The sequence below is a fragment of the Chiloscyllium plagiosum genome, unplaced genomic scaffold, assembly GCF_037043375.1.
Source record: "Chiloscyllium plagiosum isolate Xiang-an unplaced genomic scaffold, Cpla_swu_hap1 HiC_scaffold_43, whole genome shotgun sequence".
NCBI lineage: Eukaryota > Metazoa > Chordata > Chondrichthyes > Orectolobiformes > Hemiscylliidae > Chiloscyllium > Chiloscyllium plagiosum.
In genome coordinates this window covers 19,530,614-19,545,223 of record NW_028270181.1, presented here as the reverse complement: position 1 = coordinate 19,545,223, position 14,610 = coordinate 19,530,614, and the positions used below count along the sequence as shown (strand labels likewise).

The following is a 14,610-nucleotide window of genomic DNA, read 5'->3' as shown; positions in this document are numbered from 1 at the left end:
GGGTGATTGGGAGACACTCCTCGGGTCCCAGGGTGATTGAGAGATGCTCCCCGGGTCCTGGGTGATTGAGAGACGCTCCCAGAGTCCCGGGTGATTGGGAGACACTCCCGAGTCCCGGGTGATTGAGAGACACTCCCCGGGTCCCAGGGTGATTGAGAGACACTCCCTGGGTCCCGTGTGATTGACAGCCGCTCCCCGGGTGATTGAGAGACGCTCCTTGGTTCCAGGGGTGATTGGGAGATGCTCCCTGGGTCACAGGTGATAGACAGACGCTCCCCGGGTCCCGGGGTGATTGGGAGACGCTCCCCGGGTCCCGGGTGATTGAGAGATGCTCCCGAGTCCCGGGTGATTGAGAGACACTCCCCGGGTCCCAGGGTGATTGAGAGACGCTCCTTGGTTCTAGGGGTGATTGGGAGATGCTCCCTGGGTCACAGGTGATAGAGAGATGCTCCCCGGGTCCCGGGGTGATTGGGAGACGCTCCCCGGGTCCGGGGGTGATTGAGAGATACTCCCTGGGTCCCGTGTGATTGACAGCTGCTCCCCGGGTGATTGAGAGACGCTCCTTGGTTCCAGGGGTGGTTGAGAGACGCTCCCTAGGTACTGGGGTGATTGGGAGATGGTCCCCAGGACCTGGCGTTATTGGCAGACGCTCCCTGGGTCCCGGGTGATTGAGAGACGCTCCCCAGGTCGCGGGGTGATTGAGAGACGCTCCCCGGGTCGCAGGGTGATTGAGAGACACTCCCCGGGTCCCGGTGTCATTGAGAGACGCTCCCCGGGTCCCGGTGTCATTGAGAGACGCTCCCTGGGCCCCGGGGTGGTTGAGAGACACTCCCCGGGTCCCGGTGTCATTGAGAGACGCTCCCTGGGACCCGGGCGGCTTCAGGCGGAGGAGAAGCTGCGGCCTCCCGGGGAAGGCGCTGCTGTTACTCGCTGTTTATTGCAGGATTGAAGCGGCTGCCTCCCCGGGGAGAGAGTCCGGGCCCCGGCCCCAGGCCCGCAGTGAGGCCCCGGTCCCTCTGGAGACCCCCTCCCCCTCCCCCTCCCCATGCGGGGTGGCGCGGCGTTGGCCGCTCTCCGGCTCCGGACCAGCTTCGAGTTCGGGAACCGGGAGGTGGCGAAATGGTTCCCCGGACACATGGCGAAAGGTGAGGGTCAGGGTCAGGGGTCAGAAACTAACCAGCCCTGGGGTCAGTGGTCACGGATAGGGACAGGTCTAGGGCTTGGGTGAGGGTCAGAAACTCACCAGGCCTGGGGTCAAGGGTCATGGTCAGGTACAGGGATGGGGTCAGAGTCAGAAACTAACCTGGCCTGGGGTCAAGGGTCATGGTCAGGTACAGGGATGGGGTCAGAGTCAGAAACTAACCTGGCCTGGGGTCAAGGGTCATGGTCAGGGATGGAGGCAAAGTCAGAAATTAACCTGGCCTGGGGTCAAGGGTCATGGTCAGGTACAGGGATGGGGTCAGAGTCAGAAACTAACTTGGCCTGGGGTCAGAGGTCACGGACAGGGACTGGGTGAGGGTCAGGCTCAGGCTGCCTCAAAGCGCCTGCCTGTGATGTAGTGGTAGTGCCTCTCCCTCTGGACCAGAAGGCCCAGGTTCAAGTCCCACCTGCTCCAGCGATGTGTGCTACCCTGAGGAATAATCTACTTTTAAAAAGACAAAACTCTCAGTCTGAAACAATTCAGTGTAAGTCAGGATGTGAAAGAGCTGGTGTTGGACTGGGGTGGACAAAGTTACCTGGTGTTGTGATTTTTAACAGTATAACTCAACACACAAGTGCAGGCCATTACCACCTCCAACAAGAGAGAATCTAAACATTGTTCCTTGTCATTCAGAGGCATTACTGCCACACACAGGTTTCTTTCTAAGCTGTCCACCATCCTGATTTGGAACTATATCACTGAAAGGTGACCCTATATCACCACGAAGGGTCAAAATCCTGAATCTACCTCCCTAATCGGAATTTTGGATTATCCAGCAAGATCACAAGGTCCCAATGCTTGGCTAAACTGTTATCTGGCATTCAATAATCCGAACATTTGATTATCCGAACAAAATATTCCCCGCCCGTGACATTCAGATAATCAAGGTTTCCCTGTACTTGACCTGCTGTGTCTGAGTCAAGGCTCCCAATGCAGGTCGCACTTGACTGGATTAAAAGAGGCTTTCTTTCATCAGCCAAGACCAGATTAAACTTCAGATCTCCAAGACGATATGCTTGAATTGCTCATTGCAACATTTTATTGATCCCATAAAGCATTTAAAGTTGAAACCATAAAATCTATTAACAATGTTCTTTTGAATGTGTACGTTGTACTTTGTCTTGGCTTAAAGGATTGCCTTATTTACTTTGAGTAATGTTACTCTGACCAACTCCTGTGCAGGAGGTGGTCAAAAACAGCTAAGGTGACCCACTCTTGTATTGTTCTTTCCCTATTATGGGTTTCCACAGCTTATCTGCTAAAGTTCCAATTTTTAAAAAACACGAAAACCCTGCTGAGATGCAGCTCGCGTGCTAGCAGAGGTTTCATCTTGGCCACGTTACTGTGTTGAGGTAATGCATTTAAATTAGTTTTGCCAATAATGGGCATCCAGGTAAATTCTTGTTATGTTTCAGAACTGAAATCCATAACCTAAAGCCTGATTCTCTTGTGTTTCACTCCAGGACTCAAAAAGATGCAAGCCAGTCTGAAAAAAGTGGATTGCATTATTGAAGTTCATGATGCCAGGATATCCTTTATGAGTTTTTCTTTCCTGCAGTTTACACCCAAATCTCAGTGTGTATTCAAACATTTGGAAAAGTTAGGTATTTGCAATTAAAAATGGCAGTGCATCAATATGATATTTTAATATACCCTGTACAGAGAAGGCATTCATCATTAATAATGTACTTCATGTTCAAACTCTGTCAGGCCCAATTTGTTTAACATACAACAGCTCTGTGGTAAAATTAGAATGTTGGGGAAAATTTAGTGGGGTTTCCTTCAATCCTGGTGTTCTTGAAATCAATTTTAGCCACTAAATTATCTGTTGCAAATTGTCATTTTAAAACTGTCTCTCCTGTCTTCCCCCACTCATCCACCCCATAACAAGTACAAGGAGACCATAAACTTGTTTGTCGCTATGAGTCTTTCCTTCAACTGCCTCTGTTACTTCTCTTTCACCACCTAGCACACTTGGTCTAACGTCCTTCAGGATTCCGTTCTTTTTTATATATCAGACTCTCATTTTCCATTTGTGTCTCTCCTGTCTCCCCTCATGAGCTCTCTGAGCTCATCTTGACCATGAAACCCACTCCCTCATCCTTATTCCCACTAAACCACTAACTAGCCATCATCCTTTCCTGGCCCCCATTGCTAGCTGAGATTAGAGCAACATTTAATGTAAGCAATAAAAAAAAGTGCTCAAGAAACTCATCTGTGGAGAAAGAAATAGATCATGTATCAAGGCAAATATGCCTCCTGTTGAGAACTAATCTTAAGTACAAGTTGGTGTCCATATTGTGAAGAGTTCTCTCTCCTCAGGTGCTGTTCTCACTCTCCCTCAAATCTGCCAAATGGAAAAACACACAAAATTCCTCTGTACAAAGTCCCATCTTATTCATTAATGCCCTTTAGAGAGGGAAACAACCACCCTTACTGGGTCTGGCCTACATGTGACTCCACGCCCACAGAAATATGGTTATCTCTTAACTGCCCTCTGGGTAATTAGGGATGGGCAATAAATTCTGGCCCAGCCTATGTTGTCTTTGAATCCACATCTTGTGAATGGAATTTTAAAAAATCTTCTTTTCGAAGTCCTTGAACAAACCAGTGTCCAAAGTCGATCACATGATGAAGGAGCGACGCTCCGAAAGCTAGTGTGCTTCCAATTAAACCTATTGGACTATAACCTGGTGTTGTGTGATTTTTAACTTTGTTCACCCCAGTCCAACACCGGCACATCCAAATCATTTCCAAAATCTATGTCTGTCTTTCCCGCAGCTCCATGTTTGAATCTCTCCAATCAGGTTTTTGCACTTCCAGAATATTGGAATGGCACTTATCAAAGTCTTAAACACCATCCTATTTGACTGAGAGAGGGGTAAACTATCTCCTCTGATCCTATTTGCAGCCTTTGACAAGATTATGCACAGGATCCTCCAGCATCAGCTCGGTGGAGTTGCTTTTGCTTGTTTCACTTTTTGCCTGGTTAGTTGTAGCTAGAAAATCACCCCCAACAGATTATCTTCCTGTAGATCCCTCTCCAAAACTCTATTCTTGACGCCCTCCTGTTTCTTATGTACATGCTACCTCAAAGTGACATCACCCAAAAATAGCATCATATTCCACAGCACCATGTCAACACCAGCTCTACCTTGATCCTACTAGTCTGAACTCCATCTCAAAGTTGGCACGCTGCTTGCTCAACATTGAGTACTGGCTGGTTGGAAAAGCTCTTCTGTCGAAATATGGGGAAGACCAAAGCCATCGTCTTCAGACCCTGCGACAAACTTTATTCCATTGGCACCAGCTCATTCTCCCTGACAATTGTCTAAGACAAGATCTGAAAGTGTGAAATCTTGGTATCATATTTGATCCCAATGTGTTTCCTACCACATTCAATCATCACTGAGACTGCCTGTTTCCACCTCAGTAATATTGATTGCTTCCACCTCTACCTCTGTTTGGTTTCTGCTAAACCTCTCATCCTTGGATTTGTTATTTTTAAATTTGATTATTCCAGAGCCAGCTTAATGAATTACCTAATGTCTGCCCTTTGTCAATGTAACCTTCTTCAAAACTCTGCTACCCATCTCCTCAATCACACCAAGTCCTGTTCAGCTAAGACCCACATACTCATTGTTATACACTCCCATTGTAGCAGTACCTCAAGTTTAAAATTGTCATCCTCATTTCCAAATCCTTCAATGGCATTGTCCCTCCCTATCTCAGTAGTTGCATCAATCCCACAATAGTCAATAGATAAGTTAATGAATAAGAAATGTTTGGAGGGATAAGGGCCAAGGGCAGGCAGGTAGGACTAGATTGGGTTGGGATATCTGGTCGGCATGGACTGGTTGGACTGAAGGGTCTGTTTCCGTGCGGTCTGACTCTGACTCTAATCTCTTTCTCCTGACAGTGTGTTATTGAGAAGAAAGTCTTCTTTCCCTTTATTATGCAGTTGTTCATACTTGATCCAAAGTGCAGCACTTCCTTATTACAGCCTATTACCTATCCTCAATTGGAGGATCACCAGCTGGTTATGATGCTCCTCTTTGTTTGGATTGGTCAATGGTGTGGCAAAGATATTGGAATATCCCAGTCACTGGTTTCTAACAGGCAGTGGGAAATGTTCCAAATGAGTTTATCACATAGACCAGGAAAGGTTTCAGTTTGGCTTTGCCTCTTCAGATAAACTCATGCGAGACCTCAAAGCATTTCTTCACACAGTATTAATTGACACTAAATACATGACGACCTTGCAGGAGACATCTCAGCCTTTAATTGCTCTCGTTCCAACCTTCTGGCAGAGTCTCTGTCACGACTTCAGAGGTCACTATTATGTCACAGCATACCTCAGAGGCTATCTGCACATTCCTTAAAACCTGCCTCTACAGGAAGGCCGGAGGATCAAACCATGCCTTATGTTGAGTAAACAAATCTCAGCCATGTCTTATGATAGGGCTATGTCAGTGCTAAATAATCTGCTAACATTATCAAAACTTGGTAAGATCACAACAGGAGAATTTCGTGCAGTTTTAGTCTCCCTAACTAAGAAAGGATGTTAGCAGATTATTTAGCACTGACATAGCCCTATCATAAAACATGGCTGAGATAAGGCATGGTTTGATCCTCCGGCTTTAAGGAATATGCAGATAGCCTCTGAGGTATGCTGTGACATAATAGTGACCTCTGGAGTCATGACAGAGATTCTGCCAGAAGGTTGGAACGAGAGCAATTAAAGGCTGAGATGTCTCCTGCAAGGTCGTCATGTATTTAGTGTCAATTAATACTGTGTGAAGAAATGCTTTGAGGTCTGGCATGAGTTTATCTGAAGAGGCAAAGCCAAACTGAAACCTTTCCTGGTCTATGTGATAAACTCATTTGGAACATTTCCCACTGCCTGTTAGAAACCAGTGACTGGGATATTCCAATATCTTTGCCACCCCATTGACCAATCCAAGTAAAGAGGAGCACCATAACCAGCTGATGATCATGATGTTGAATCAGTTGGTGTCTGTAGAAGAATAGATCAGCATCGTTATGATTTTAATCATTTCAGTTCATCTGTGGCTTTAAATTGCCTTTCTATGTGCAAAATTCCTTAACCATCAACATACATTCCTTTGTCTGGACGTAACCCTATGTTTCAGGAGGCCCTGGGTGTCAGACCCCATCTACTAGTACTAAACAAAATGGATTTGGCTGATTTGACAAGTAAACCGGTCTGTATTGTAATAAGCTGAGCTGTAATTACATGCTATTTCCCTGTTTCTAAGAGGGCGACTTATATGTCTATTTGAGGTAAAATATCAGAGAAATTTATGGTGACAGTCTTGTGATTTTCACTCAGTATCTCAGTGGAGTGGCTCTGATAGTTTGGTGAAACGTCGATTTTCCTGCTGTTCGGATGCTGCCTGACCTGCTGCGCGTTTCCAGCACCACTCTAATCTTGACTCTGATAGTTTGGTGTTGACCTACAATGGTTGAAAATTTGCCACATATACGTGTCAACCAAAACAGTATTGCTTTTTGTTGCAGTGCCCTGACTCTGCCACCTTGCTGTATTTACTCCAATTAATTAGTGAGAGTGTTCTGGGGACCCGAGTTCAAATCGCGCAATGCCAGATGGTGGAATTTGAATTAACATTTTTTTTACAATCCGGAGTTAAGGGTTTAATGATGACACTGAATCCATTGTCAATTGTCAGAAAAAAAACTCATCTGGTTCACTCATGCCCGTTAGGGAAGGAAACTGCCATCCTTGCCTGGTCTGGCCCACGTGTGACTCCAGACCAATAGCAATGTGGTTGGCTCTCGGGGATGGGCAATAAATGTTCATAATAAATGCTGTCATGCATGAATGATTTTTTCTTTAAGCAATTGGAATAGGCTGCAAGGCAGTCAATAATATTTAAGTAATGTTTATCTAATCACATGGGCCCATAATCTGCAGTTATTTACTAAACACAAGATCCTATCATTAAAAGAATGTGGAAAATCACATGTTTTGAAAATAGAGTTAGCTTTGTCATCATTTGATAGTATAGGATCTCATGAACAAATTGAACTGGAGACTAACAGCGTTATGAATGTTTTGGATGATGAGTTATACAAATATTTGCTGTCCTCATGTTGTATAGGAATTATGAAGCCATTTTCTTCTCAGTTCCAGAATCAAATGTGACTTAGAGGAGGGGAGTCCTTCTTTCTGAATGAATGTAAATAAAGACAGTGTGCCTTGCATTTATATAGCACCTGTCACATCCTCCAAAAGACTAGTGTCAAAGTGTAGTCACATTTGTCGGAAAATTTCACAAGTCTGTAGAACAACACAACAACAGATGCAAACAATATTTTTGGGAGATCTTAGCTTTGAAAAGCATTGCATTGAGAATAAAATTTAGCATTTGACTAAAGCCAGATGTAAATATGGCCACACATTAGTCATGTAACAAATAATTTTAAGAACCTTCCTTAAGTCAAGTTAAAGGTCTTGCCTCATGGCAGTCATTCTGTGTTTATTATTTAGAGAATCCTGAGACAGTTGGAACAGCAAAGAATCCAAAACATTCTCTTCACTGATTGCCTACGAGACAGAGATGTAAATGTGAAGAAAGTAAGTTCTTAACTTGGAATTTAATTTGTTTGAAAGAGTGGGTGGGATGGAGAACCTGCCAGTGGGCCATTCTGTGAGCTCCCTCATGATCAGTCACATCTCTCCTCAAGTTAGTGGCAGCCATTATGGATATCCACCCCAACGTGGATGCAATCAGAGTGATGTGCAAAAGAGGTGAGGAACAAGTTCTCTTTTCTCTCAAAGCAAGTCATTAGGATATGGACTGCACCGCCTGAAAATGTGCTGAGGCTGATTCAATTAAGGCATTCAAGAGGGTGTCAAATGATTATTTGTCCAAAAATAGTGTGCAAGGATATGGGGAGAAATCAGAAGTTTGGCACTAGCTAACAATACTCATTTGAAGAGCACCATAACAATTCTGTGATTCAAAGCGACAATAATCATTGAATGATGGGCATTCATTCAGCAATGAATCTCTCCTTAAACTCTGACCTCTGTAGCAATATTAGACACAGGTTTTCCTCACTCCCTGCCCTTCTGATTAACCTTTTGAGGCAGTGAAGAATCCTGCTCATCTCCACCATGTTGGCCATTGTCAGGACTAAGAGAAACAGCCATCAGACATTCTACCCCATTATAAATATGGTAGGAGCCAATAAAGTTGAAAATCTTTGCTGTTATGGCTAAATATTTGTGAATAGTCTGTGTTTGCAAGCCTGAGCTGCACATCCACTTTTACGTACAGATCCCGAATTAACCTTAACTTTCGTAGTGGATCAGGTGCATGATTTCCTTAAGTTGAATTGGTTTGTTCATTAAAGAAACCTAACTTTGTTTTAGCAAAGCTTCCTGGCTTTTGAGAAGGTCAGACAAATAAAATGAAATTTAAGAACTATTTGCACTGTTCTCCTGTGGAACTCTGTCCATAAATATTTCACAAGATATCTGTATGACATTTTATTTATCACTGAGTCTCTGCTGGTAAGATTTCTTGATGGGAAAGCTGATAAAATGGTCCTTACAACTCATCCTCAGTCTCCACTCCCCATATACCTGTAGAAGGTACAGGATGATTGATTCCTACGCAAATTCTCTGACTAACTGGTTAAGAGGCACAGCTTAGAGCAACTGCTGTGGGAGAGGGGAGAAAAACTGCTATGTTCGAGCAGCAGAAATAAGTTGTTGGAGAAACTCAGCAGGTCTGACTGCATCTGCGCAGATAAAGCAGTCATTGTTTTGGGTTCCATGACCCTTTGTAAGCACTCATCAGGGTTCTGATGAAAGGTTACTGGATCTGAATCATTGACTCTGCTTTCTCTCCACAGATGCTGCCAGACCTGCTGAGTTTATCCAGCAGTTTGTGTTTCAGATTTTCAGCATCTGTAGTCCTTGGTTTTACTTTGGTATCTATCTTCAGCCTTGAGATGCTTTTTAACTTAAGGCAAAAACAACTCCTCCTCTAAAGGTCTGCCAAAACATTCATGCCGGCAAAAGTGAGGACTGCAGATGCTGGAAATCAGAGTCTAGATTAGATTAGATTCCCTACAGTGTAGAAACAGGCCCTTCGGCCCAATAGGTCCACACCGACCCTCCAAAGAGTAACCCACCCAGACCCATTTCCCTCTGACTAATGCACCTAAGACTATGGGCAAATTAGCATTGCCAATTCACCTGACCTGCACATCTTTAGACTGTGGGAGGAAACCTACGCAGACACAGGGAGAAGGTGCAAACTCCACGCAGACAGTCACCCAAGGCTGGAATTGAACCTGGGACCCTGGTGCTGTGAAGCAGCAGTGCTGACCACTGAGCCACCGTGCCGCCCAGGATTCCTGATGAAGGGCTTTTGCCCGAAACGTCGATTTTCCTGCTCCTCGGATGCTGCCTGACCTGCTGTGCTTTTCCAGCACCACTCTAGACTAAAACATTCATGCCTCCAAACTGTGCTGTTACCTGGGAGCCAATCACAATGCAGTTGACAGGCAGAAAGTGTTTGTCATTGAAAACTGGTCACGAGCACACCAACCAATCAGCTTCTTGTCACCAACCAAGGCTCCATTCATGTACAGATCCCTAGCTCCAGTTATTCTACAAATTGGGCTTCCATTACTATTGAACAAGCAGCTGTGTAAACAGTACTTATAATGAGTGTCAGGGTTACCTGCTTTTAAAAAATACAATCCTTCAATAATCCTTGGTTTTTAAAAGGTTTCATTTCCCATTTCAGTCCATAATTGAAAATGCTGAAAAATAATGATACTGTGTTCATAGCTGAGTTGCACCTGTCTCCAGATAGTGAACCAACGCTTCCTAGATTCTTGCGTTGTAGTCACTGGGAATGTGCAAAACAGCAGCATTTGAACTACTAAATCATTAATAGCCAAATAAACCAGAGTCCATTATAAGAATACATAGCCCAAAACCAATGCATGTACCTGAGACAAAAACAGAAATTGCTGGAAAAACTCAACAAGTCTGGCAATGTCTGTGCAGAGAAATCAAAGTTAATTTTTTGGGTCCGGTGACCCTTCCTCATGTCCTGAGTTATGTTTTGGTGAGCCACATTTGAAATTTCTCTTTGATGTTAAGCACCATAAAGAGTATCGAATTATCAGATTTAAAAATACTTAGCTGGAAATACATGAACTGTTTAAGTTTTTAACTTACTCATTACTTGCTGCTTATTGGCAGATTGTTCCTGCTGTTACAGAGCTCATTCAGAAAAGTGACCGGTTTCACAGAACAGAGGTAAGCAGCTCAGGTTGCTACTCTTTAGAATATCTTTACAGTGACTGAATACACGCTCTTGCTGCATGCGAATCTGTGTTGTTCATCGATTTTCTTCTGAAAGACTGTAAACTGCATCACAGAGATTATAGAGAACAGTATTTGTGTATGTTTGGGAACATGGGAGTCACCAAATTATTGAGAGGAGATGACTTTCCTGCTAAGCTGCACAGAGGCTAGAATGTATAACACAGGTCTTGTTCAGTGGAACCATTTATTCACTGTTACACAAAATAAATTGCCATACACAAATATGAAATATTAATGGGAACATTGACCAGGCTTGTAAAACACATCATGTAAGGCCGAACCTGTAAGCAAAGCATCTTTGGAATTCAATTGATAATCATTTACAAAGGAAATCTATTCTGTTCCCCCATTCATCATTGCCTTGTCATAACCAAAATTTGAAATGTTCAAATACATCAACTTTCTTTGAATTGAGCTCAAACTCACTCTTCACTGTACTGATCCCCTCTATTACTTGCAAATTGATAAGTATCTGAACTGTAATGCTATTCAGCAGAGAAATTCTGAGAGGAGTTATTATTAAAATAGGAAAGCAGCACCTCGGTTTAAGTTAGTGAGACACCCTTTATATCAGTTAGATTGAGACGTTTTTGGAAGATTTACTAGTCAAGGCGGTGACAGTGAAATTTTCAGGGAGGATGAGAATGAAGCCAGATATGATATTATAAAAGTTGGTCCACCGAGAGAGAATAGATTGCTTTAATATTGTCACTCCTACCTAGGTACAGTGAAACGCATATAATGTCCCTATGTGCCGACACTATCTTGAATTACAGAATAAATGACTGAATAAATCATGTAAATGGTAAAATACTAAATAAATTAATATTAAATTGATATTACTAAAACTAAAAGAGCTTAAAAGTTCATCACTCCCTCTCCATAGACTTCACTCTCTCTGCTCCCCAAGTCATCGCTGTCTGCATCGTTCCCAGGGTCCTGGCAATCTGCTCTTTTTCTCCTGTCCCCTTTTCTCGTAGCTTTTTCTCACGTTTGATCAAGTACTTTGAAATGCTAGCTGTCACCACTGTGTTGGATTTCTGTACTGACTGTAGTGAGTTTAAGTTAGATTGATAACAATGTTTACAAGCACATTTGTTTAGAAATATGCACACTTGGTCATTCAGGACAAGGCGGGGGTGATGTATAATATTGTCATTTATCTTGTTTCTCTGCAGAACTTAGAATATTGCTTGATGGTAATTGGTGTACCAAATGTTGGCAAGTCGTCTCTCATTAATGCCATGCGAAGGATGTATTTAAAAAAAGGTGTGGTATTTCTCCAAACTTTGTACATAGGCATGTGGCTCTGAATACCTGCATAAATTAATGTTGAATGCAGTGCTAGCTGCAAAACTGTAGACCTGTTTTTAACTTCTTTTTAACTGCTAAGTTAATTTTAAGAATGAAGCGAACAAAGGGATAAGTGAGCCTGGGGTGAAGTGAGAACACTAAGATGCTGATTCCAAAATGGTATGGATTAAAGACTGAGGGTCACACTAAGTAAGAGAAACCCACACTCTGCTGGTGGGGAGCTGCATTGGTAAAAATTGCACTTGGCAGAATTGGAGTGACAGTATTGTGAATCTATTTTTGACTAAATTTCCTTTCATAAGCTTCTCGGGACAGAAGAACTCGTGCTAAAATTCCACAGTTGGTCTCAGAAATGCAGCATGGAAGTCTCATGTTGAACGTTAAACATTTCATCATTCTTTTTGAAATAATATTGGATAGTACTTTCCGTAATGAGGGGTGCGTGTTGCTGGCCCTGCTGGCAATTATTACTCATCCCTAGTTGCCCTTTAGAAGATGGCGGTGAACTGCCCTCTTGAACTTGTCAAAATCTATTTGTTGTAGGCCGACCCACAATGCCATTTGGAAGGGAATTCCAGGATTTTGACCCAGCAACACTGTCTGTCTTGTTCCTTGGTGCTTCCTTGTGTGAAACGTTATCCTCAACAGTTAAAGTGGGAAACATCATTTACACGTGCCCCACCGAAGGTCCCCGTTACAAAGTATATGTGTGTATGTCCCAGGAAGACTGTGCCATCTACCTGTCCCTCTGCTTCAGGCCTCCATTAGATGTAACTTTCTAGTGTGCACCTTTCTCTGATCAATGAGTGAGAACTTGTCACCAGGCTATTCAATACTGCTGCCGAACCAACTATTTGACCTTATACAAGAGTCTGAACTGACTGAACAAAGTTGTTTTTTAATCCTTTCTAAGAAAGCATCAGGCCGCATACTGGAGCCCGCTGTCCTCCCTAACCACAACTCACACCACCCATTTCCACCTCTGCACCTTTGCCTCATCCAGCCCCTGCCTTTTTCACAATTAGATATTTCCAACAATTCCCCTGATGGCCTGCGCTGTTTATGCAGAATCAAAGTTGAGCTCATTCAGAAGTCTGGTGGAAATGTTCTGACTTGCACCATGTCCTGTTCAGCCTCCACCACTCTGCTCACTGACAGCGGTGGCATTGTGGTGATATCACTGGGCTAGTAATTCAGAACCCCAGGTTGATGTTCTGGAGAGATGGGTTTGATCCCCACCGTTGCAGATACATGGGAGCACCACCAAGATCCCCTCTAAACCACTCACCATCCTCAAATGGAAATATATTGCCATTTCTTCAGTATCACTGGGCTGAAATCCTGGAATTACCTTCCTAATGGCATTGTAGGTGTACCTACAGCATGTGGACTGCAGCAGTTCAAGAAGGCAGCTCATCAGCACCTTCTCAGGGGCAACGAGCGACAGGCAATAAATGCTGGCCATGAGTGACTGAACAAAATGTGATATTTGAATTCAGTAAAAATCTGGAGTAACCAAATAACCTCTCGCCAAAACCAATCTGGTTCAGTAAAGCCCTTTAGGGAAGGAAATCTGCTGTCCTTACCTGGTCTAGGTGTGACTCCAGACCACAGCAATGCCCTCTGGGCAATTAGGGATGGACAATAAATTCTGGCCTACCAACGTCCCATGAATGAATTAAAAACAACATTAGCTCCAGCAACATCTCAGTGATAAAGTTCTCATCTTGATCTCAGATCCTTCCATGGTGTCACCCTTTCTATTTCTGTGACCTCCTCCAATCTACAGTGCTCTAAGATCTGTACACTGCTCTGATTCCGACCCCTTCCACATTCCCTGTCTTAATCCTTCCACCATCGACAGCCATGCTTTCAGCTGCCAAGGCCCTAAACTCTGACAATTCCTCCCTAAACCTTGTCACTTTTCTTTTTCAAGACAAAGATAGTTATAGAATATAGAACAGTACAGCACAGAACAGGCCCTTCAGCCCACGATGTTGTGCTGACCATTGATCCTCATGTAAGGTAAACCTAATGTATAAACCCTCAAAATTCTGTGACCATATGCATGTCCAGCAGTCTCTTAAATATCCCCAATGACCTCGCTTCCACAACTGCTGCTGGCAACGCATTCCATGCTCTCTCAACTCTCTGCGTAAAGAACCCACCTCTGACATCCCCTCTATACTTTCCGCCAAACAGCTTAAAACTATGACTCTTCGTGTTAACAATTTCTGCCCTGGGATAAAGTCTCTGGCTATCAACTCTATCTATGCCTCTCATTATCTTGTACACCTCAATTAGGTCCCCTCACTTCCTTCTTTTTTCCAATGAAAAAAGTCTGAGCTCAGTCAACCTCTCTTCGTAAGATAAACCCTCCATTCCAGGCAGCATCCTGGTAAACCTCCTCTGAACCCTCTCCAAAGCATCCGCATCTTTCCTACAATAGGACGACCAGAACTGAACACAGTATTCCAAGTGCAATCTAACCAAAGTTTTATAGAGCTGCAACAAGATCTCACTGCTCTTAAACTCAATCTCCCTGTTAATGAAAGCCAAAACACCATATGCTTTCTTAACAACCCTGTCCACTTGGGTGGCAATTTTAAGGGATCTATATACCTGCATACCGAGATCCCGCTGTTCCTCCACACTGCCAAGAATCCTGTCTTTAATCGTGTACTCAACTTTCAAGTTC

At 43.7% G+C, this 14,610-nt stretch overlaps 1 protein-coding gene across 4 annotated transcripts in view; it reads left to right on the top strand.

The window, feature by feature from the left end:
• The first annotated feature begins 889 nt into the window (after positions 1-889).
• mtg1 (mitochondrial ribosome-associated GTPase 1) overlaps positions 890-14,610 on the top strand; it is a 33,202-nt gene continuing 19,481 nt past the window's right edge. For 3 of the 4 annotated variants that reach the window (XM_087982351.1, XM_087982354.1, XM_087982353.1), the window contains exons 1-6: positions 890-1,145; positions 2,665-2,731; positions 6,324-6,426; positions 7,734-7,820; positions 10,473-10,529; positions 11,777-11,867. In XM_087982351.1, the coding sequence (XP_087838477.1) occupies positions 1,046-1,145; positions 2,665-2,731; positions 6,324-6,426; positions 7,734-7,820; positions 10,473-10,529; positions 11,777-11,867 (505 nt within the window). In that variant the 5' untranslated portion in view covers positions 890-1,045. The remainder of the gene's footprint in view (positions 1,146-2,664; positions 2,732-6,323; positions 6,427-7,733; positions 7,821-10,472; positions 10,530-11,776; positions 11,868-14,610) is intronic. The other variant, XM_087982352.1, reaches the window with a different exon arrangement.